This window comes from Capricornis sumatraensis, chromosome 21 (genome assembly GCF_032405125.1).
Source record: "Capricornis sumatraensis isolate serow.1 chromosome 21, serow.2, whole genome shotgun sequence".
Taxonomy (NCBI): domain Eukaryota; kingdom Metazoa; phylum Chordata; class Mammalia; order Artiodactyla; family Bovidae; genus Capricornis; species Capricornis sumatraensis.
In genome coordinates this window covers 37,843,780-37,869,568 of record NC_091089.1, presented here as the reverse complement: position 1 = coordinate 37,869,568, position 25,789 = coordinate 37,843,780, and the positions used below count along the sequence as shown (strand labels likewise).

At 34.7% G+C, this 25,789-nt stretch overlaps 1 protein-coding gene across 1 annotated transcript in view; it reads right to left on the bottom strand.

Annotated features, from left to right (window-relative positions):
- The window catches only part of ROCK1 (Rho associated coiled-coil containing protein kinase 1), a 125,040-nt gene that overhangs the window by 45,041 nt on the left and 54,210 nt on the right, over positions 1-25,789 (bottom strand). The window contains exons 3-12 of the mRNA XM_068993942.1: positions 24,410-24,510; positions 23,752-23,889; positions 20,585-20,760; positions 19,706-19,790; positions 18,274-18,418; positions 17,816-17,954; positions 13,985-14,076; positions 6,063-6,222; positions 3,905-3,965; positions 94-182 (exon numbers count right to left, since the gene is read on the bottom strand). Of these exons, the coding sequence (XP_068850043.1) occupies positions 94-182; positions 3,905-3,965; positions 6,063-6,222; positions 13,985-14,076; positions 17,816-17,954; positions 18,274-18,418; positions 19,706-19,790; positions 20,585-20,760; positions 23,752-23,889; positions 24,410-24,510 (1,186 nt within the window). The remainder of the gene's footprint in view (positions 1-93; positions 183-3,904; positions 3,966-6,062; positions 6,223-13,984; positions 14,077-17,815; positions 17,955-18,273; positions 18,419-19,705; positions 19,791-20,584; positions 20,761-23,751; positions 23,890-24,409; positions 24,511-25,789) is intronic.

Below are 25,789 nucleotides of genomic sequence, written 5' to 3'. Positions count from 1 at the left end.
CTACCTTACTTCCATCCACTTTTAGGGATTTAGAGTGCAAACAGGCATTTGCTATGCAACTTTTAATGGGAAAAATGTAAAGCATATTCTCACCTGCACTTCTGCTCCATTTCATCCTTTAATTGCATTTCATTATGTAACTGTTCTTCCAGCTTATAAATTGTTTTCTGCAAATTTTCCTGCTTTAATTAAAAACAACAAAAACTCACTTTAATAAGAATATTCAGAGAATTTTAAAATAGCAAGTTTATATTACCATTTTATTTATAGCTGTTCACAAGGAAAGTATCTGATCCAATCTTACCTTTTTCCCTTTTGTCTGAAATTTTTATTAACTCAACAAGCATTTCCTTCTAACACTAATATGTCAGGCACTGTGGCTGGCACTAGTAATATAAAAATTCAAAAGATTTGGTCCCAGTTCTCATAAAGCTAATAGTTAAATAGTGGGACACAGGGAATAGGAGGGGGAAAAGAACCTATAATAACTCAAAGACATATACACAAAATATTATGATGTGGTAGATATAAATAAAATTACACATAAGGTGTATTGCACAAGCAGAGGACAGACCTCATCTGCCAGGAAGATGGAATGTTTAAGATGAGACGTGTAAGAAGAGAAGTATTTACCAAGCAGAGGAAGTGAAAGAATGAATGCATTTTGGCCAAAATGAATGAGTCCGAAAGTAGAGAGACAAAGAAAATATGATCGGATAATGAGGAGAAATCACATCCAGAGAACAGAACATACAGGGAGACTGAGTCACATAACAGCTGAAAAGGCAAGTGGGACTATTTCCTTGTATGCAGAAAAGGAGTTGGGCACTTTAACATGTAAACACTTTAAAAGGGAAAATGACAGAGTGTTGGCATTTTAGAAATATCACTTCAGTAAAAAAGAAGGTGAATACATTAGATAGCAGAGAAATTCTAGACAAAGAAAAATCAATTAATAGACAGTCCAGGCAAAAAAGAATACACAGGTCTAATGCAAGGAAGAAGCTGTAGAAATTGAAGAGAAAATGAATTACTACATCAACCAGAAGGCAGAATTTATGATCCAGCAACCGATTAGAAATAAGAACAGAATAGCATTATAAAAGATGTATGACAAAAAGAATTACTGGGGAGAGGATGGAGAGAGAAAGGCTGAGTTCAGCTTTGGCCTAGGTTGAGGTGTCTGAAAGTTGTGCAGGAAGAGAAGTCCATTCAGAGAGAAAGAAAGGATTCAGGTCTAAAGCTCAGAGAAACAAGCTCGTCACACATGAGATTAATTATAGAAAATGGGCAGAGAGCCAATGTCAGAAGTACTTTGAGAAACATTTAATAATTAAGGGGAGGGGGAAGCAGAAGGAGAGCCTGCAAAGAGGACTGAAAATAAAATCCAGAGGCAGAAAGAGAAAAGGCAAGAAATAATGAGAATATGAGAGTTCTTAGAGTTCTGAGGACAACAGAGTGCTCAATGTCAAATGCAACAAAAGAGAAAAATAAGATATGAAATGAAAAATATTCATCATATTTGGCAACTGCAAAGCTGTTCTCTGGCATCTCTGCTAGACAGATTTCAGAGAAGAGTTGAAAATTAAATTGGTTGACTTTTATACTTTGTTCTGCTGCTGCTAAGTCGCTTCAGTCGTGTCCGACTCTGTGCGACCCCATAGACGGCAGCCCACCAGGCTCCGCCATCCGTGGGATTCTCCAGGCAAGAGTGCTGGAGTTGGGTGCCATTGCTAGGTTAACAGAAATAGTAGGCACACAAGTGTTTTCTTCTTCCCCTCTGATCCTGAACAGAGCGAAAGATAAGAGCCACTGACAGAAATTTATGGCAATCACCGCTGAACGAGATCAACCCAAAGTAAACACGCTACCACTGAATTATTTAAGTCCTAATGTACCTCTATACTTACAGATACGTAATACAGTGAGAGTGGAGTTATAACAGCTCCTTATTTTCACCTTCTCCAGATCAAATGTGCTTTAATTTTGAAGATTTCTGAGCCCTGGTTAGCTATATAACTTGGCAAATAGCTTTATTGGGATGAGAATTTAAAAGAGAAAAACCCGTAATAGCTAACAGGTACCCACACAGTTCATTCCCTTTTTTCTCACTTCCCCTTCCCACCATATGCTCTCTCGAATGTAAATGGAAACATATGAAGGAGAAAGAGAACAATTTTATCAGCTTTTAAAAATGAATGCTGCCTATTCCTCGTCTCAATTAAAAATACAGCCTACAGCACACAGAGTTCAAAGACTGGTTTAAGGACAGCCAGGTTTATTTAAGAATATTTCCAGTTAACCCAAAAGGACCTTCTCAAACATAAGCAAGTAAAAATTTTTTAAATCCACTCTCTTATGAGCTACTCTCACAATGAAAAGAACTCATGTTTCTAATATTTACTTCCTATAGTAATTCACTTTTCAGGGTCAAATGAGAGGACGCTCACTGTACTAGTTCCTCTCCATTGGCCACCTCTCCCTTTCAGGCTCGAAGATCCATCCTCTCCCTTCTTTGTCATGCAATTTACAGACTGCATTACATGGGCTCTTCTCTCCCATGATGTTAAAGTTGGTTTCAGCCAACAGGTGCCACTAGCTGGAGATCAGTTGGGAGAAATGAGATTTCCACTCTCCTCTTGCCTTATTGTGGCTTTGGCAGTGTTCTCTGTTCTATGCTCCTCTTTCATGATTCTCCACATTCTCTCCGAGCTGTGGGAACAAGATTTGGCTCTCCTCGTCCTTCAGACTAGGGGCGATGGCTTCGCACTGCTGTCAGTCAATGGCTGCTTTACACCCGTTATTTACTGCTCCCTGTGATTCTGCTCATGACACCATTTACAGTCCCTTCATTAAACTCTCTTCACTTCATGGACAAACAAAATGTGGTACATAGATATAACAGAATATATTAAGCCTTAAAAAGAAATGAAATTCTGATACATCTACAACATGTTTGAGCCTTGAGGACATTAAGTAAGATAAGCCAACCACAAAAGGTCAAATATTGTATGATTTCACTAATACTCAAATTCATAGAGACTGAAAGTAAAGACAGCAGTTATCAGGGGCTGGAGGGAGAGTGGAATACAGACTTTAATGGGTAGAAAGTTTTAGTCTGGGATGAAGAAAAGGTTCTTGAGACGACAGTGGTGATGACTGCATAACAATGTGAGGGTGCTTAATGTCACTTTAAAATGGTGTTAATAAAATGGTAAATTTGTGTTACATAAATTTTATCACACACACAAAAAAACTCTCATTTAAACTTTCTGAATGTGCCATCTGTTTTCCTGTCAAGATTCTACCTGATGCACTGATTTATCATAAATTCCTAATTCCAAAGATTAAAAAGACCATCTCTGAGGGGACTTCCCTGGTGGTCCAGTGGCTAAGACTCTGAGCTTTCAACACAGAGGTCCTGAGTTTGATCCCTGGTTGGTGAATTAGATTGCACGTGTTGCAACCAAGACCTGGTGCAGCTAAATAAATAAATTTAAAAAAAAAAAAAAAAGACCACCTCTGTCAACCTGTGTAGCAACGTGTAGTTTATTAACTGCTTCCACATATAATATCCCATTTGATATTCAGGCAAAAAAATCAAACAGGAGAGGAGACAGTAGGTAAAAAAATGCTGTAAAAATTTAGTCTTGGGACTTCCCTGGTGGTCCAGTGGTTAAGATTCTGAGCTCCCAATGCAGAGGGCCCAGGTTCGATTCCTGGTCCGAGAACTAGATCCCAAGAGTTCACATGTTACAACTAAGACTTGGCACGGCCAAATTAAAAAAAAAAATCAGGCTCACTAACTACACATTCGGAAACAATATATATATTAGTATCATGTATACAAAATACATTATCCACAAAACAGCTTTTAAAAAAGTAACAATAAGAAAATACCTACCAAGCTTTTATCCACATTAGAGCTAGTTCTGTTATCGTTAGGATTTGCTGAAGATAAGTATCTGGGAAGAAAAAGTTTTTAAAAGAAAACAAAACAGTCTTTAATATCAAGTAGTAACCAGTAACAAATACTATATGCCTATTTTTTGAACTTACTCTGCTTTTAAAAATTGAGTGCAGGTTCTTAATTCTTTATTTTTACAAACATAACACAGAAATAACACGTATATTAAATAAAACCCACAGCTAGGTCTGAAGTGGTCTTCCCTGGTCGCTCAGTCAGTAAAGAGTCTGCCTGCAATGAGGCAGACCTGGGTTGAAACCCTGGATAAGGAAGATCCCCTGGAGAAGGAAATGGCAACCCACTCCAGTATTCTTGCCTGGAGAATCCAATGGACAAAGGAGCCTGGTGGGCTACATACAGTCCATGGGGTCACAAAGAGTTGGACATGACTGAGCAACTTCACTTTCACTTTCATGAGACATGAATACAAGGAAAAATCACAGAACATAATCTAGAGTATGATAATGTAGTACAAATAGTGCATGTGTGTCTATAATGACTATTTAATTCAAGATTGCCTTTGTGTAGAAAAAGTAATCACTTTTGTGTAGAAAAAGTAATTAACTGCTGAACTCTACTATAGAAAATCTAAAAACACTTAGGGGGGTTGTTTATTTCAACATCTTGAATGTTTTAGAACACTCAAGACAGAATAATTGATAAAAACATAAAATTTTTTAAAGAGAAAAAAAGAAAGAATGCTGGAACAAACATACCACTTTACAGGGTCTCTGTGCATTTCAACATAAAATAGTTCCAATATTACAGTCATAGAGTATTAGGGAGGGAAAAGAGATTAAAATACTGTCTTTTTCTAGGGGTCAAAACTCAAGTATTACCTACTTGTCTGATGATACAGAGAAAGTATTCTAGCATCAAAAGAACAAAATTATTGTCTTATAGTTGGATTACTGGAGAAATTTCATAACACAAGACTAAACTGAATTCCTGTTTTCTAAACTTGACCTGAATTAACCTCTTTTTAAAAGTTTTGACTAAAATGACAAGATGTTTCACTTTAAAAGAAAGTGAGCTATAATAACCTCAAATTTAATCGTTACTCCAAGAAATTCAAATGTCTATTACCATTTGAATGGAGTATAATTTGACTAGAAGTACATATTCTAAAATAAAGCAGATTTGACATACCCAGTTGATGCTGCCACATAGTTCAGTTCACTTTTATATACTGGTGTAGCATTTTATTTAGATTTCTGTTGTGTAGTATTCGCCAACCTACATTGTACAACTCATCCATTTCCTCACTAGGATATGAACATCTCAAGAGAAGACTCTGTATTTTATTAATCCTTATACCTGACGAAGAGTAGACTGTCAAATGTGTCTGTTGAATGAATGCCCAGCATATAAAAATAACATTTCATTTGTATCTGAAGTCCACTAGAAAAGCTAAAACTAACACTGGCTCATACTAATGATAATAATAACTAATACCGAGTGCTTATGCCACGCAGAACATTGCTCTGTTTTACTGTGTTTTGATTCATTTAACCCCTACAACAACCCTGAGACACAATTATTATCCCCATCATCCCTATTTTTGAGGAAATGAAGGTATAAAAAATCAAAGCTATTTGCCTAAGGTCACAAGGCTTATAACATAAAATATGGTGAATTCACTGTGAAGTTTTATGAAGGAATCACTTAATTTTTTGAAGAATTGAAAACTATAGGCCTTTTGTAACATCAATATAGTGATGATAATGCTAGAAGACTACATACTGTTTAAAAATGCCTTATAAAACCAGAACTCTTTGGATAACAGGATTAAGCAAAATATCAATAGTAACAGAATCTCTTGAACTATTAATAGCTGTAATGTGAAGAAACATTAAGTTATTCAGCAAAGAATTTCTGAAAAACAATATCCTGAGCATGGATGAGTTTGAAAGATACTAAATATGAAATCCTGGAAATATAATTAATTGGTGAATGTGACATATTAATATATATTTTTATACACCATTAAATCTACTTTAAATATTCTAAGGTAAATTTTAGATATCCCTAAGAAAATAATATGACTACAACAAAATCAGTGCCTACCCCCAAAACCAATGTGTAGCATACTTACCTACGATTGCTATAATATGTAAATCCTACAAAAGGTAGTTGATTGCCAACAAAAGCTTTAGGTATAGGGAATGTTTCTTCATCTCCTTTATCTTCTTCCAAGTCATCAAAGTTACTTGTGTCTATGTCACTACTTAAATCAGGTACAACTGGTGCCACAGCTAAAAACAGAAACAAAATTAGTTCATTTCAAATTTAATATCAAGTGAAGCAATGATTTTGCACTAACTACTAATGATTTCCTACATATAAATAACTTGTGAACCACAAATTCTAAATGGGCTAAATTCTATTACAATAAGCTTTACTAGGATTATTAATCAGCAGCTACAGATCATGGATTATATAATTCTGTAAATCAATTATTTTCAAAAATAATTATGATAATTATCATATATACATCAAGTTTAATTTGAGTATTACAAGTCAAGTATTATTAAGGTTTGTTTTAAAATACACTGTAGTATAAGATGTGCAAAAGCAATTAGGACTATAGAAAAGACTGTTCAGAAACTACAGGGCAAAACAAATTGCACTTAAAGTTGGTTACCAACAGTATTTCATTTGTTAATCTGCTCTACAGCAAACTAGAAATCAGCAAACTAGAAAGCATCTCTTAGCAGTCTTGGATATAGTTAATAATTTGTTACTGAAATATTTTTACTTATCTAGAATCTAGATAATCAGTATTCCCCTACCCACCAGCTCAATAGCTCTATAAGAGCAAAGTTTTCTTTTTTTTCAATTAACTGATTTATAATATTGCATTTCAGGTGTAAAGCTAAGTGATTCACTTATATGTGTGTGTGTGTGTATGTGTGTGTATGTGTGTATTTTTATTTTTTCCCCATATTCTTTTCCATTATTGGTTATTATTACAATATACTGAATAGGGGCAAAGTATTTTGAATTATATTTTCAGATTCTTTTTCCATTATTGGTTATTATTACGATACACTGAATAGGAGCAAAGTATTCTGAATTATATTTTCAGACTACCAATAGTTATCTTCCTTGAATTAAGTGATTAGGGACAACTCAGGTAAGTCTTATAAAATGGCTGTTGGGAAAAGAGAACAGGGATACAAAACCTCAACAAAGAATCTTCTTCAGGAGTTCTAAACTTGATGGGAAACAAGACCCACATACACTTAAAATAAAGCTGTATGTGACAATGCAAATCTTCACGACATAGAAAACATCATATGAAACTAGTACTGCCACTGTCTTCTTTTGGAGCTTAAATATGCTACAGAAAGTACATACAAAAATAAATATTTGGAAAAACATTTTCTAGTTTAAAGATATAGGAGTATAATAAAATATAACTGAAATATTATCATCAAAACATTCAATAATTATTTTGCATACAATCATTTCATGTTCCCTAAGAGAAGAAGAGCAAACAGAAGTAACTGACATTACAATCTTAATTTCACACATAATTTGTATTATTGCTCTACTAAATCATCTGGGTATTCCAGGCAAGAAGTAACTTTTGTTGTGCATCTCAGATACCGTGACCTATCAGATAAATTTGGGAATAAAACAACACATTCAATCCAAAGAAGCTGCAGTTCTAACAGTGTAACAGGAAAAGAGCTTTTCCACCATTTTCTTTCCTTAATGGCCAAGAAAACTGCCCAACTAGACGATTCTAGCTTCCTGACATTAACTGCCTAATTTGTGGAAAGAGGGGGAGAAAAGGATTGTCATTCCTTATGTAGTACATCCTCTTAGCACAAATTTAACCTTAAAACAGTAGTTCTCAATCAGGGACAAGTTTGGGCCCTCAGGGATATTCAGTAATGTCTAAAGTTCCCAATTAGGGACAATTTTGGCCCCTCAGAGATATTCAGCAATGTCTGAATGTCAGAAATGTCTGGGTGCATAATTTTTGTTGTCACAACTGGGGGAGGGATGTTGCTGACATCTGGTGGGTAGAGACCACATCCTTTCCAGCATTTGTTATCTGTAGATTTTTTTTGATGATGGCCATTCTGATCAGTGTGAGGTGAAGACATTGTATATTGACAAAAGGGTCAATTTATGAAGAAGATATAACAATGATAAACATATGTGCATACAACAACAATTCCAAAGATACACATATACACATATAAATGACATAAAGGAAACAGTTCTAAGAGTGTCTTCAATAACCCACTTTTAATAGTGAACAAAAAAATCCAAACAGAAGATAAATAAGAAAATGGAAGACTTGAATAATCCTGTAAACCAAACAGATACAACAGAAAAATAAAGCATACCCCAACACCAATAGCAGAATACACATTTTTCTCAGGTGCACATGGGACTTTTCCATGACAAACTGTATGTTAGTTCAAAATACAATAAATTTAAAGAGGCTGAAATTATACAAAGCATTTTCTCCAACCACAATGGAATGAAACAAGAAGTCAATAATAGAAGGAAAATTAGAAGATTCACAAATATGTGGAAATTAAACAGTATTCTCTTAAACCATGAGCTGAAGAAATGAAAAAGAAAGAAAGAAAGAAAATGCTTTGAGATGAATGAAAATGAAAACAACATACCAAAACTTATGGGATTCAGTGAAAGCAATACTTAGGGAAGCACTTTATTTTGTAAATGCCTATGTTATATCAAAAAAGCATCTCAAATCAACAACCCAGACTGACACTCTAAGAAACAGAAAAAGAGTAAATCAAGCCCAAAGCTAGAGGAAGGAAAGAAAAAATACAGATCAAAATGCAAGTAAATAAAATATGTAACAAAAAATGAACCATGAAAATTCACAAATAATTGGTTCTTCAAAAAGATCAATCAAATTGGCAAATCTTTTACTTCAATAAGAAAAAAGGAGAAGAGACATGAACAACTAAAATTAGACATTAAAGTGGGGACATAATTATCAAGCTTCTACAAATCAAAGGAATAAAATTTAAAAAGTAATTCCAGAAACACAAACTATCAAAGCTTACTTGTAAAAGAAAATTTGAAAAGACCTATGGTAAGAGATTTAATAAACAACAAAAAAATGTCTCAACAAAAAGCCCAAGACAAGATGGTTTCACAACTGAATTCCATCAAACACATAAAGAAGAATTAATGCCAATCCTCACAGTTTTCCAAAGACAGAATAGGATAAAACATTTCCTAGTTCATCCCATGAAGCCAGAATTACTCTGACACCAAAGCCAACCAAGATGCCACAAGAAAAAAACACAAACCAATATCCCCCGGTTGCAAAAATCTTTAACAAAATACTAACAAATGGAATGTAGCCACATATTAAGAGGGTTATAAACTATGATCAAGTGGGATATATTCCAGGGTGGCTCACCACATGAAAGTTAATCAGTGTAATACATCACATTAATAGCATGAAGAAAAAAACCCACATGATTATTTCAGATAACACAGAAATGGCGTTTTACAAAATCCAACATACTTTCATTACAAAAATATTCAGTCAACAAGGCATAGAAGCGAACTTCCTCTATATAATAAAGGGCACTATTGAAAAATCCACAGCCCATACCATATGCAACAGGGAAAGATTGAAAGCTTTTCCCCAATGATCAGGAACAAGACAAGGAAGGATGCTCAATTTCACTACTGCTACTCAACAACATGCTGAAAGTGTAATCAGAGCAAACAGGCAAGAAAAGAAAATAAAAGGCAGCCTAACTGGAAACACATTCAGTAATTGCTCTAAAAATTTCACTGTTTTTTCAGGAATGGAAAAACCCATTCTAAAGTTCATATGGAATCTCAAGGGATGCCAAATACAGGCATACCTTACAAATATTGTGAGCTCCACTTCAGATCAGAGCAATAAAGCAAACAGTGGAATAAGGTGAGTCATGTAACTTTTTTTTGGCTCCCCAGCGTGTACAGAAGTTATTTTAACACTATAATGTAGTCTATTATGTGTGAGACAACAACATTATGTTTTAAAAACTGTTAAAATTAAAAACCTAATTTAAAATTATGGCCTTAACGAAAAAATATTTTACTGCTAAAAAATGCTAACCATCATCTGACCACACAGTGTTGCCACAGATCTTCAATTTGTAAAAAATTGCAGCTATCTGTGAAGTGCAATAAAGCTAGGTATGTCCATAATCAAAACAATCTGTAAAAAGAAGAACAAAGTTGGAAGATTTAGACTTTCTGATTTTAAAAGCAACTACAAAGCTACCACAATCCAAACTGTGTAGTATTGGCATAAAGACAGGTATATAGATCAATGGAGTACAATAGAGAGTTCAGAGATTAAACCCTCACGTTATATGTTCAAATGCTTTTTGATAAGGGTACCAACACTATTCAAGGAAAAAAGGACAGTCATTTCAACAAATGCTGCTGGGAAAACTGGATATCCATATGCAAAAGAATGAAGTTGGATTCTTATCTTACACTATATACCAAAATTAACTCAAAAGAATGGAAACCAATGACTCTGACAGATATTTGTATACCAATGACCAGAGAAACATTACTCATCATAGCTAAAAGGATAAGCATTCTGAAGTATCAGTCAATAGAAGAATGGATTTTTTTAAAAAGTGGTATAAACACACAATGGAATATTATTCAGCCTTAAAATGGAATGAAATTCTGATGCAGGCTATAATATGGATGAATCCTGAAGACAAGCTACTGAAATGTCAATCTCAAAAAGATAAAGAATGTATGAATTCACTTGTTTGAAGCAGCAAGAAAAGTCAAATTCATAAAGCAGAACAGTGGCCACTGGGGTTTGGGATAAAGGGAGAATGGAGATTTAAGCTTTATTGTGTTATAGAGACTTAGTTTAGGGTGATAGAAAAGTTCTGAAAATGGATAGTGATGTGGTTACACAGCAGTCTGAAGGTGGTTAATACTACTGAACTGTGTACTGAAAAATGGTTACAACGATAAATTTTAAGATATTTATCCTTTATGAAAATAAAAGAGAGAATCTTTCTTAAAGTTTATTGTTTTTAAAAGAACCCAACATAATGCTGAGGCAGTCTAAACTTCTAAGACCCTAAAACTTGCTAGCTCCTAAATTTTTTATCCACAAAGCCTACATTATCTTTTTCATGAAAATATAAAATCCTAAGAGAGGACACCAGACCTGATGGAAAAACAGAACCTAAAGTACCACATATGTGCATATAATTAATTGTGTTTGCTTTTAACTAAACTGAAAACTCGTCACATGTTTTGACAGTTACCACAGTTTACCATAAGTGTCTCCCATCAAGTAGAAGGTGGATTAAGTAATGACAATATCTTATCTGAAATGAGATCATGAATGGCAAAGTTTTTCAAGTAACCACATGTTATATGTAAGACAGCATTATTAATGTGTTATTATATGTAATAACTGTTATAATTTTGTTTTCCCTAAAATTTAACTGCCAACAAGTGCCAATCCCCTGCATTTCTAATCTATATAATACTGAATAGTAGAAATCCTTAAATGGTACATGGTATTTCACAAGATCAAAGATGTTGCAGTCAAACAAACTGAGACTTCAGTCCTGACGTTGTCATTTGCCAGCAGTGTGACCTGCAGAAAACCATTTAGGTCTTCTCATTTCTTCTTGTCTTTAATCTGTCATTTCTTCTATTCTATCCCAAATGAGTAGAAAAAGTAATTTTACAGTCTTAATACTTAGTGCCTCTAAATTAAGAGTGAGTAAGATCAGGAAGCTTGTGGAAATTCTGCCAAAAATCAAGCTGTTTTGTATTTGTACCCTGCTCCCACACGACCAAGGAACAGATGGTGAAGATTGCCGTTATAACTTGCAGACATGTTAAGTGATAAAACTACCAAAAGAACTATTATTTGCAAAACAGCAAGAAGTCTTGCCAAAGAAAATTAGAGAGGCAAAAGAAAATTAAAAAGAACTGTAACTGTTATATAATTTTTAAAATCTTGGCAGGTCAGAGAGGTCAGTTCAGAATAGAAGTATTCTTGGTATTTTAGGGGTGGGAAGTAAAGAAGGGGTAGGAAGAGAGAAAGGGAAGAAGAGAACAGCAAGTTCTACAGACTTCAATTTTTGTTTCTTTTTTTACAGTAAGCACAAAATAGGAGCTATTAGGATTAGGGAAAGCTCTCAAAATGCTCAGGTACATTAAATCTAAGTAGACTGTAGCAAACCATCGGTAAAAAAAAAAGATACAGAAATGGTAATACTACCTATTTATAGAAATTCTTTAAACATGCAGTTCATTTGATTTAAATCAATGACACAATTCATCTTACTTGCTTTTTCCATAAACAGTTATAGTAAGGGAGTATAATATAAAAAATGCCACTGCTGTGGACACCCCAATTCCACTAGACTATGAGCTGTTTTCCTAGTGTCTGCAATAGAGCTGTGCTCAGGATAAAGCAGATGGTCAATACTTGCTGACTAGACTGCCTCCTCTCCTAATTAATACCAACTTTCAATAAGCAAAAGGAATTATGTCTTCCCTACTTTTCACAGTGAATTACTGTATAGTTACTCTGGAATTATTTATGCATAGCTTCACTTTGAAAAAGAAGCAACAGAAAGATATTATTTGGTAGTTTCTGTAGTTCTCTTTTTAAATTTTCTCTGATTTACAATGGTAAACGTATGTTTCCCGCCTTCTGAAACTTTACTGAGAGCATAATTTGAATAAAAAACAGAATTTTTCAAAGCAGTCACTTATCATCTCACTCTACTCATCTCTGTCTTGCAAGCTTCTCTCGCAACAGGAAAACAATAATCATGTCATATTTACTTATGAGGAGGAGGAAGTTCCTTATTTCCCAGTGTATAACTAACTGTTAATAGAGTTTCTCAAGGTGACGCTGCTCCTGCAGCTTCTCCAGACAGCAATGTCAGTATCTGCAGTGGTGTCATTTCTTAATTTCCAGAAAATTTTTATTTCCCCTTTTCCCTCTTTAGTCAGTTTTACAGTTTAGTACAATATATGTACTGTACCTGAAGGCAATATGATATATAACAAGGATATTTCACTAATACTGGCAAACCTACATGATCTATTTCTTCAAAATTAAAAAGAATCATCTCTTGCAATTTCAACTAGATAGGGAGATCTTAAGAGGAACACCTAATTTGTAACTGTTTCTAAAATAGCTGAGTTCCTGTCATACTTACTGTCCATTGCTGATGCTGCAGCAGGAAGTTAAGGACTGACATACACTATTCTTTCTCTGCTAAGTGAAAAAGGGAACAATTCCTGAGACTTCAGCAAGGGAAAGGTGAATTCTTGGCCTCCCAAATCCACAAAGATCATGGGAACCTTTGGTGCCATGATGATTCCGATTCAGCTACATTAAACAAGGTTTTCTGTGAACTGTCATAATCTCAACTGTTTTTTAAACAGGGAAATAGTCTAAATGGACTTAAAATTAACTTCCTGTATACTACAAATTTTTATTTATTTTCATCGCAAGCAGCAAGTCTGAAAGAACCAAGCATACCATAATTTCTTACATGCTAACACAAATTAAATTCTGATAGAACCTCCTTATACTTTAGGTTTTAGCAAAAACAAGAGAATAAACTTCTTTCTCCCCACAAGAAATATTACCTCTTAATTACTGACTTCCTCTATAGTGAGATACTGAAGTCTATACAAAGCAATTCAACAAAGATCAAGTATCACATTAGGATTGCTGAGCCCAACTCCATTACATGTACAAAACATTTCATCTTGGCATACTGAATGGAACATTAGAGAAGGAGCAGTGTATTTTCCCCAATATTATCAGTCTCTCTTTAACTAGATTAGGACAACACTTACACAGCTTTGGATTTTCATCAGATTTTGTGTGCTTTGGATTTTCATCAGATATACATTTATTTTAGGAAGGCAGTTTCAACAGACTATTTACCACAACTACTTTCAAATATTCACTGTAACGTGCAAGAAGAAACAACTTACTGTCTCGAAGTGTTTCCCAAGCCCACTGATCATTTTTGAAGAAGAGATGTCGTTTGATTTCTTCTACACCATTTCGCCCTAATCTCACCTCTCTGAATAGAGAGAAAAGGAGAAAAATCATTAATCATTTAAGATTTTATTACTATTATCAACTCATATTTATTTTTGGGCATAATGCTAAGTTTGTGCGAGATGATAAATACAATTCTGTGTCACCCTGAAATTATGTTGACTATCAGGATAATTTTCAGCATACATAAAAAATAAGTTGAAGATTGAGAATATTAAAGAATTTTTTCCAAAGAAAAACACACACACACCAAAATACCCCACAGATTTATCGATCCTCCATGGTTTTTCTACTGACAACAAATAACCAGATGAATCACTTTCCTTGCTTCATTAGCCTAATGAATTTTCTTGATAGGTTTTTTAATAGAGGTAAATATATTTTTTGCAACTAACAACTTTATTTCACGCCAGCAACTTAAAAAAACTCCGAAAGATATTTTAAAAATAAAATTTCCATTTTATCCTCTAGTACATACTTCTGACCAAACACCAATGACAACTAATTCTTGACCCTCCTACAAAATTGAGCTTTATAGACTATGCCAAAGCCTTTGACTGTGTGGATCACAATAAACTGTGGAAAATTCTGAAAGAGATGGGAATACCAGACCACCTGACCTGCCTCTTGAGAAACCTATATGCAGGTCAGGAAGCAACAGTTAGAACTGGACATGGAACAACAGATTGGTTCCAAATAGGAAAAGGAGTACATTAAGGCTGTATATTGTCACCCTGCTTATTTAACTTATATGCAGAGTACATCATGAGAAACACTGGGCTGGAGGAAGCACAAGCTGGAATCAAGATTGCTGGGAGAAATATCAATAACCTCAGATATGCAGATGATACCACCCTTATGGCAGAAAGTGAAGAAGAACGAAAGAGCCTCCTGATGAAAGTAGAAGAGGAGAGTGAAAAAGTTGGCTTAAAACTAAGATCATGGCATCTGGTCCCATGATTTCATGGCAAATAGATGGGGAAACAGTGGAAACAGTGGCTGACTTTATTTTCCTGGGCTCCAAAATCACTGCAGATGGTGACTGCAGCCATGAAATTAAGAGACGCTTATTCCTTAGAAGGAAAGTTATGACCAACCTAACCAGCATATTAAAAAGCAGAGACATTACTTTGTCAACAGAAGTCCATCTAGTCAAGGCTATGATTTTTCCAGTGGTCATATGTAGATGTGAGAGTTGGACTGTGAAGAAAGCTGAGTGCCAAAGAATTGATGCTTTTGAACTGTGGTGTTGGAGAAGACTCTTGAGAGTCCCTTGGACTGCAAGGAGATCCAACCAGTCCATTCTAAAGGAGATCAGCCCTGGGTGTTCATTGGAAGGACTGATGTTGAAGCTGAAAGTCCAATACTTTGGCCACCTGATGTGCAGAGCTGACTGATTGTAAAGACTCTGATGCTAGGAAAGATTGAGGGCAGGAGGTGAAGGGGACGACAGAGGATGAGATGGCTGCATGGCAGCACCGACTCAATGGACATGGGTTTGGGTGGACTCTGGGAGTTGGTGATGGACAGGGAGGCCTGGCATGCTGCAGTTCATGGGGTTGCAGAGTCAGACACGACTGAGTGACTGAACTGAGGTGAATGGGACAAGCTACTGATCCTTGGCCTCTTCCGTAGGCACAGAAAAAAAGCATTTTAAAATGTGCCTTTAGTTGAGCTGGAAAGAGGAACTCAGTACCATGTGCTTTAGTACAGCACTTGTAAACAACAAAAATCCCAAACTTTTTCATGAGTTAAACTGTTTTAGATATAATGAGACACTTTAAATGACTTTCACTGACTCTCTCAGACTGGATTAGGGAACCTCTCCATGGTTCTTTGGTACATGATACTTGAGAGTACTTATCTCCGTACAGTAAGTATCTCATCTGTTTGTCTGCTTCCCACAAAGGGCTAGGTCACAGTGGAGAAGAGGCTGTGCACCTTGTTCAATTCTATACCCCAGCATGGTTTTTATATTAGACTACATTTATATAGTGCTTATATTAAAATACAGAAATTTCAAAAACTATCATGTTTCAGGTTCTAAAGGACATATTGAAGGAGGATAAATTAATTTTAATTAAAGTGAATCCAAAACTGAAACATATTTAAAGGTACAAAGCCCCTCTAGTACTTATATTAACCATATACAACCTTAAGCCCTAAATGTAATCTTAGTAAGTCATCTGGTTCATATTTAAATTTTAGAAGTAAATGACAAGGAGATATATATATATATATATATATATATATAATATGCCATTTCTGTTTCTAAGACACTTACGTGCATTTACATTTATAAAAAATGCTTGTTGAAACTAGAAGACCATGTTAATGAAGGAAGAAGGTAGGAAATAATACTTTTTTTTGTACAGCTCTGCACTATCTCCTTAATTTCAAAAAGTATATGCCAGATATAATTAAATCTTTTCCCCAGCTTTACTGAGGTATAACTGGCAAATAAAATTTTAAGATTTTTAGCTTACATTGTGACAATTTTCACTGGAGAAGGGAATGGCAAACCATTTCAGTATTCTTGCCTTGAGAACCCCATGAACAGTATGAAAAGGCAAAATGATAGGATACTGAAAGAGAACTCCCCAGTTCAGTAGGTGGCCAATATGCTACTGGAGATCACTGGAGAAATAACTCCAGAAAGAATGAAGGGATGGAGCAAAAACAATACCCAGTTGTGGATGTGACTGGTGACAGAAGCAAGTCCCTTGGACTGCAAAGAGATCCAACCAGTCCATTCTGAAGGAGATCAGCCCTGGGATTTCTTTGGAAGGAATGATGCTAAAGCTGAAACTCCAGTACTTTGGCCACCTCATGCAAAGAGTTGACTCACTGGAAAAGACTCTGATCCTGGGAGGGATTGGGGGCAGGAGGGGAAGGGGACGACAGAGGATGAGATGGCTGGATGGCATCACTGACTCGATGGACGTGAGTCTGACTGAACTCTAGGAGTTGGTGATGGACAGAGAGGCCTGGCGTACTGCGATTCATGGGGTCGCAAAGAGTTGGACACGACTGAGCGACTGAACTGAACTGAACTGTGACAATTTTATATTCATACATATACACTGTGAAAGGATTCCCCCAACAAGCTAATTATCACATCAATCACTTCACATATTTACTTTTCCTGTTTCGGCTGGGGGGAAGAACATTTAAGTTCTAGCCTCTCAACAAATTTCAGCTACACAATGCAGTATTAAATGGCATCAACTGAAGACACATCATCATTTTTCTATCACTAGGAAAAAAAAAATGCCCTCAATTAAATTAGTATATGCCATTGATCTTAAGATGCACTCTAATTTTAGAGATTTTGACATGTCTCTAAAAAAAAAAATAAAACCCTCAGGGAATTCCCTTTCACTGCCTGGGTTCAATCCCTAGTTGGGGAACTAACAGTCCACAAGCCATGCAGCATGGCCAAAAGAACAACAACAACAAAACCAGACTCAATAAAATATACTATCATCTTTGTACTTAAGCTAAAATTTTAACAATGAAAAAACTTACAATCTGATCTAATCATCAGAAAAGAATCTTTTACTATCCCAATTTCTTTAGGTAAGGTAATTGAGATCCAGAAAAATCAGAAAATTACATCAGGTTTTACTGTCATGAAAGACTTGAAGAATGGTAACATTTTTATTTCAACAGTGCAAATAAGGAGCTCAAAAATAGACCTTAAAAATTGAGCAGCAAAATGAAAGTTTCCTTGAATAGTGTTCCATGTTAAAATTATTTACCTGTCAGTAAGGAAGGCACAAATAAGATTTTTTGCTTCTTTTGATATGTCATTATCATCAGGGAAGGTAAGAGAATTTTTATGGTTCATAATCTTACTGTAAGTTCCAACCAGAGAATCTGCATAAAATGGTGTATCACCTGACAAATTGACAGGGAAACAAAGCAAATTAAGATACATTTAGAGAAATAAGCTTCAAAGGAAAAGTCAATGTTACTGCTTAATGATAATTAACTATGCATAAACTAAAAACATACACTGAATACATAAAAAGAAGTAACACATCAAGTTTGTCAAAACACACAAAATATGTGTTTTTGGATCACAGCTTGAATCAATCTGTTTTCTACTAACAAAATCAACATTGCTTACTTATTGTAATCTTTTATCAGAAGAAGCCAAGTCTAAGTATGGAGATGAACAACTGTTAAGAGGTACATAAAATTCTCCTTTACTCACCTACAAGCATTTCATATAAAAATACCCCAACTGACCACCAGTCACATTCTCGTCCATAATAACCATCGCCACCTTGAGATTTTAATACTTCAGGGGAAATATAATCAGGTGTTCCAACTGCTGTATCACATCGTACCATGCCTTCCTAAGTAGAGGTCAAATTTTCAATTAGGATATAAATGTAAAGCGTCAATTATTCCACATGAGTTTTTTCTTAATGTAACCTGTAGAACTGTAAGTCTTTATAAAAATATCATATTAAAACCTAATGCAAACTTGACAAAAAGTAATAAATAGCTTAATCCTATATACATACTACGTACATAATATATTCATGTGTATGTGTTTACAGATACTTTTACTTTGTAATAACTTTCACTAGAAAGACATAGTGAATATATTAATTATTTTTCACTTATTATTTTTTTATTAGACCATTTATTATTCCTCCAGTTGAAACAATAAGATGATCTCAACTGCAGAGAACAAGTATATAAGTCACGGCAAATATGTTGAGGAACTGACAACAGATCACTTGATAACATTAATACATAAAAGGTGATTTAACTGCTTTTTACTAAAATAGTCAGTCAATTTAACTATACTTGAAATAAGAGAAAAAACCATGTAAGAAGCGACCATACACATATAAAACAGGAAGGCACATGCATGGAGAAAGGGCATAATAGTGTTAAGCCCACTGACCTCCATTTACTATACATTTTAAACCTCTCTCCAAAATAAAAACAAAACTATATATACCTGTTACTTACTGTAGCTGGTATTAATGCAAGAGAATTATCAATGTTTATACAAAATTCTCACATAGGGCTTTCCTCCTAACCAGTTAAGTTTCCTTTGGAAATAAATACAACTTTCTGGTTATTCTTCTATGATAAATTTCAAAGAATATAAACTGTTTCAACTGAAAATAAAGCAGCATACTTGCTACTTCAGCCATGTACATGTTATTTATTATATAATCAGTGAGCATGGATATCTTTTATGACCAACTCCCAAAATAAGTAGTAAGATCTTTTCATGTTTAATACAAGGCTAAGTAAAACACTAAGAAATACATGTATTACTGAAATCTAGTTTTTATGAAAGTTGCATTTTAACACTGGCATTAGTATCTAGTGCCATTTAAACTAAACGCTTTTCTAGTTAAAATAGTGGACATTACAGAGTTATTTCAAAAGATTCAGTAAATCTGGCAATCCACACTTCCCCTAAATAGGGGAAAAAATTAAGTCCTTACAAGTTACTAACACAACAGTGAAACCATGGCATTTCAGTCCAACAAATATGACAGGGCACATCAGTTCTGTACACGTCTAGATATGGTTAGTAATTCTTAAATTCTTAAAATATTTTGCAAAAAGCACCAATCTTGAATTAGCAAAACTAAATTAAAATCTAATTATTTAACCTTATTCATCTTCATACAAGTACCAAAATCTGCTAACTTCAAATGTCCAGATTTATCCAGCAGCATGTTATCAGGTTTCACATCTCTGAGGAGGGAAAAAAAAATACAATATGTCTGAAATGGGTCATAAACTGATACAAATTATATGAGGCAATGATTTTAGGTCAGATATCCTCACTCAGTTTAGGTAAGACCACCTTTAAACTACATGAGCTCTCTCCACATCTATAAACTGAACTTCATCAAGGAGACTCTCTCATATGTTATGTCTCAGAAGAAGACATGTAATATTCCCTTCGAAGCAGAGTTTGATTCCTCCAAAAGGAAAATCAAGTCATTTGAGAGAGAATAACCATAAAAAATGTAACATTCAAACATAAAAAGTAACTGAAACACACAAGATAGATAAATACATAAATATCCCTAGAAGAGGGTCTTAAGTCACTTGCGTTTTTTTATCCCTGGCACTGAGCACAGTAATTGCACAAATTCAATTGGTGTTTGTAGAACAAATGAAACTACCCTTCTAACAAAGAAGTATGATCTATTCACTAATCAAAAGCAAATTAATTTGAATGTAAAAATTAAAAGCATTTAATACCCTGGAAGATACCTTTAAAAAATAGCTTATACATTTTACTTTTTAGGACACTATATAAAAGCCTTATAATCAAATTAAGAAATATTAAAGAGTACATTTATATCAACAGTAAACTGAAATGTTAGAACTACAAATTTCAAAGTTTTAAATCCTGAAATACCACTTATGTCATATGGAAGAATAAGTGGACTCAGAGGGGGATGTGTTAACCAAATAAAGTACTTATTTTTAGCTTCTCTCTTCGACAAATGAGAAAATTTAAACATTTTTCTCTTTACCTATGGATAAAACCCATGGAATGGATTGCATCCAATGCAAGAACTACTTCTGCAGTATAGAATCGGGCCCATTTTTCAGGCACATCATAGTTGCTCATTAAATTTACAAGATCTCCACCAGGCATGTATTCCATTACCATGTAGAGATAACGATCATCTTGGAATGCATAAAATAGCTACACAAATACAGAAAAACAAAGAAATTAATTAAGATTAAGCAAAACTGTTTCATTTAAGAATTGTCAAAAATACTAGTATAATTAAAATAATCAAATGCAGTAGTTGTAAGCACTGTTTTTAAAAAGGAAATAAATACAAACATAAATAGCACAAAGAACTTTGCATATGTCAAGGAATTATTAACTGGTTATTTCTGAGGAGCTGGAGGCTTTTTTCTCTACATTTTCTGTATTAATTGAATTTCTTATACTGAGAATTTTTAAAAATTATAACAGTTTCAATAAAGGATATACAATTCTTCTAAGCAAAGATATATTGTAGTTCTAATTTAAGTTGTACATAGTGGGGTTTAATGTTAAATTTATATTGATATCACAATTTTCCAGTAGTCTAATAAATTAGGCTTTAGTTTTAACTGTCTCTGACTAGCTGTGTGACTAGGCTATTATATAACCTCTCAAATTATCTGTGACTATATCCTTCTTGGGAGACTATATGAACTGTACTGGGACTATACGATATTTGACTGTTATTTGTTGCACAGTCTGCATCTAGATGCCTGGCAGTTGGCAAGTACTTAATGAATGTTCAATGAACAAAAGCACAAATTTAATCTATAAATTGAGGATGTAGCTAATGGGGATTAACTGCCTTTCTGGGTTGTTAAAAAGAGAATAGCGAATACTGAAAGCACTTACTACAACAGGTGCTCAGTAAACAACTGCAGTCAGTAGGAGGAGCAGCCAACAGAGAAGCAGGAAGAGGGCAAAAGAGTCAAAAGCAGGAAGGGGAAGGTCCATCAATATGAAATTGGCAACAATATCAGGCATAAATATATGACCAGGGTTGAAGTTAAAAGGAGAGCAAATTTACAAAAGAACATTTTTTTTTTTTCTTTTTTGGCCCTGACGTGCAGCTTGTAGGATCTTAGTTCCCTGATTAGGGATTGTACTGCGGCCCAGGGCATTGAAAACCCCAAATCCAAACCACTGGACCACCAGGGAATTCTCTACAAAAGGACATTTTAAGTAAACACGATAAGATTAGAATACAACTAAACTAAATGAAAGAAGCCCTAGAGAAAAAGTATAAATTATAACTAATTTACCTAGGCAGTTATATCTTTAAATTATTTTTGTATTTCATTTTTTTCAACAGCGTTTTATGATTTTAGCTACGGATTTAGTAACTTCAGTTATTTTAGTTATGGATTTAGTAACTTATGGGCTTCCCTGGTAGCTCAGCTGGTAAGAAATTGCCTGCAATGCAGGAGATCCTGGTTTGATTCCTGGGTTGGGAAGATCCCCTGGAGAAGGGAATGGCTACCAACTCCAGTATTCTGGCCTGGAGAGTTCTAAGACAGAGGAGCCTGGCAGGCTACAGTATATGGGGTTGCAAAGAGTCAGACATGACTGAGCGATTTTCACTTTCACTTAGTAACTTTAATTACAAAATATATACTTAGAGGGAAGGATAAGAAACTAAGTGGTGCCTCATGGCTATCCCAGGTTAACATGTACAGTGAATCACTCGGACACCATAATTAAAGGAACATTGCTGATCTGGCGGCAGTTTCCCTATTTACAGACAATGTATCAAGAAAAATAAAGATTAAAATTCACAAGTTGTAAATTTAACCTTAAACGTTTATGTCATGTTTTTAACTCTTTACACAACATTAAACATTCCTCATATCAGTGGTTCCCAACCAGAAAGGGAAACTGTTGGCGTCCCACAGCCCCGATTCGCCCACTCTCCCCAACACACCACAATGCCTGAACACAATTTTAGTTGCTAATAGCTGGTGTGTGGGGGGAGAGGGCTGCTACTGGGAGGACCTGGGCAGAAGTCAGGGATGCTGTTACAAACCCTATAAGGCACAGAATAGCCCCCAGCAGTAAAACATCACATGGCTGAAAGGAAAAAGAAAGTTAGTCGCACAGTCGTGTCTGACTCTGTGATCCCATGGACTGTAACCCGCCAAGTCCTCTGTCCATGGAATTCTCCAGGCAATAGTACTGGAGTGGGTTGCCATTCCCTTCTCCAGGGGATCTTCCCAACCCAGGGCTGGAACGTGGGTCTCCTGCACTGCAGGCAGATTCTTTACCAACTGAGCTACTGGGGAAGCCCTCACATGGCTGAAAATGTCAACAATACCAAGGCTGAGAGACCCTGCTCTATATAGCTGATACAAACAAGAATAGACATTTCAAGTATAAAAAGCCTTATTATGCAAATCTTAAACATATTTCATATTCTTTTTATACCAATTACTATTATGCTTATTTAGGACAGTTTTTATTACATAGTATAAATAAAGAAGCTACAGAATTCATCCTAGGAATTCAGAAATGATCTAGCTTAGTAGTTTTACTCCATTTTTTAAACCAGAATATCTTATCCCCCTCACATGAAATCTTAATAAGAACCCCAATATATAAGACAAATAAAACATGCAGATGCTCTAATTGAAGCAGCAATAGAAAACCCAGAATTATAACCTATCCCAATAACTGCTTGCTGCCATGACTCCCAGTGAGGTACCTATTCAGTTGAAAATAACCAATCTAAGCCAACTTTCACATTTTTGAGCAGTGAAACTGAGGCTCAAAGATGGAAATAACCGGGCCACAACTTCAGGTAAGCCTGTGGCAGTCAAGACCAGGACCTACAATTACTGACTTTCTGATGTATTTTTCCTTCCACTGAAAAACCTGAAGCCAATACAATATTATTTGGAGGCCTAGCTTAACTTTTTTTCCTTCCTTCTCCCATTTTCTTCCATTCCATATAATGAGAGACAAATATTTACTTCCTTCCTAGAGATGATTCAGTAACATTAAATTTTATGATTTTAAAAATGACACATTACTTTTATAACTGCCAATAAATTCTCTCTTACTGTTCACTAAAAACCAAAGTCAGCTTCTCAGATATGTTAAGTTACAAGCCAGTACAACAGCAATGAAACAACGGCAAAAGCATACCTGAACAACCCAAGGACTGTTAGCAAAAGCCATGATGTCCCTTTCTTCCCAGAAAAAAGCAGAATCAGATCTCTTAATCATTTCAAATTTGCTGAGGAGCTTCATAGCATATACCTTCCTGGTGGATTTATGCCTTACCTTTGAAATGGAAAATAATGAACCTTTCATTAACATTTAAAGATCAGCGTTTACACAAACAATTTACTAAATAATCTAACATTACTGTCTGGCTGTTTTAACGTCTCTTCTGAATTACCCCAGTAAGATCATGTTAAGGCTTTAAATACCGTAAGTAATATTAGGAAAAAAAACTTTATTCCCTATATTATGACATCCCTTCCCTTCTCCACTCTGCTACGGATGCTACTTCCTGTTTAAAAACTTACTATGCCACAGCATTTTAGATGGAGTAGTATCAGGAGTAAAGGCTTCTCTTTTGATGCTTGAAACCTCTTCTCTACCCTGAATGCTTGGGGAAAATATTTCACACTACTGCTGAATGAGACTCTAGGCTTTCATATCAGTAGGCAAGAAAGTCTAGAGCAATTTAAAGCAAGACTTTTATAAAATCAATACTTTTCCAAAACATCATATGTGAAACAAACAAGTAGATTTTTTAATTTTAAAAAGATTTTTTAATCTCATTAAAATAACGTACCAGTTGAACTTCTCCAAATGCACCTCTACCAATCACCTTCACTACTTCATAATCTTCAGCTTTCATTCGTAAATCTCTAATTTTATTTATTGTGTCTTTATCTGTATGAAAAGAAAAAGTTTATAATTTAAAATCACTGAAGCAGTATAACTAAAACTGCTTATTTAACATTCAAGTTCTTGAGAAACAACAAAAAACAAAGATGTGCATTAAAAATTATTTGATATAGGTAAAATATGAAGTTATAAAAGAGAGAAATGCTCAATGTGCTGAGAATTGTTTTCAACAAATTTTGGAATGACTTCACTCTAGCTGTTAAATAATTTTATTAAAATCTGACCAGAACATTTTTCAAAAAAAAAAAACATATACTACATATATACTGAAGATAATCAGTTCATTAGTTCCTGGTATTTCAAGTATATATCAACTTTGAACCAACGGGCCACAGGTAGATATTTTAGATTAATTAAACAAATCTTTTTATCAAGTCAGTTTTGATAATCCTTTTAAAAAGATATAATTTAAAATATCAAAGGTAAAATAAACATGCTAAAGAATGATATACTTATTATATTTCTCTATTTGAATGGAGACTTTAAGTTAAAGCACACAGTGGGAATCTGCAATTATTTATACAAACCTGTCACACTACAAACTACAATAATTTAAAATCCCCACTGGGTAGATATTCTAATTCCTAATTTGGTCATAGATTAAAATAGGGCTATTTTAATCCACATGGGTCAACACTGGCATGAGATTACATGGAAAAGCTTCACATTTCAGAGTTGTACAAAATACAGGGCAGCTGTTAAGTTCTAGTTACTAATAAAAGCTGCATATAATATCTTGTCTTTCTTCTGAAATGCACAATTTAAACGTGTGTTTGTATACCTTATGGCCTATAAACACATGCAACAGAGAGTAAACTTCCACACAGGAATAATATAAGTACATTTAATTTTAGATCACATATCTATTGGAAATGCATCAGCAAGATACAAACAATAATCAATTTACTGCAGAAACATTTGTGTTAACCATGCAGTGTCTACAGTAATCACTGTAGATACAGAAATGTAACTTTAAAAACATAGTCTCTGCTTTTATGGATTTCAGATGAAACAGAAACAAACAAACAAATAATAATACCAAAAACTGCAAAAAAGGGAAATAAAGTACAAGCACAGAGTTTGTGGAATAACAAGGATGACACCTAACCTAAGCCTGCCTGAGAGGGAGATAGCGAGAAAAGGCTTTCTGGAGGTGACAGAACCTGAAACAAGGCTTAAGAATTGAAAAAAAAGAAAAAAGGAGTAGCAGTTAGCTAGTTGGGAAAAAGAAAAGAGAGACTAACAGGCAGATGGGCAAATATTA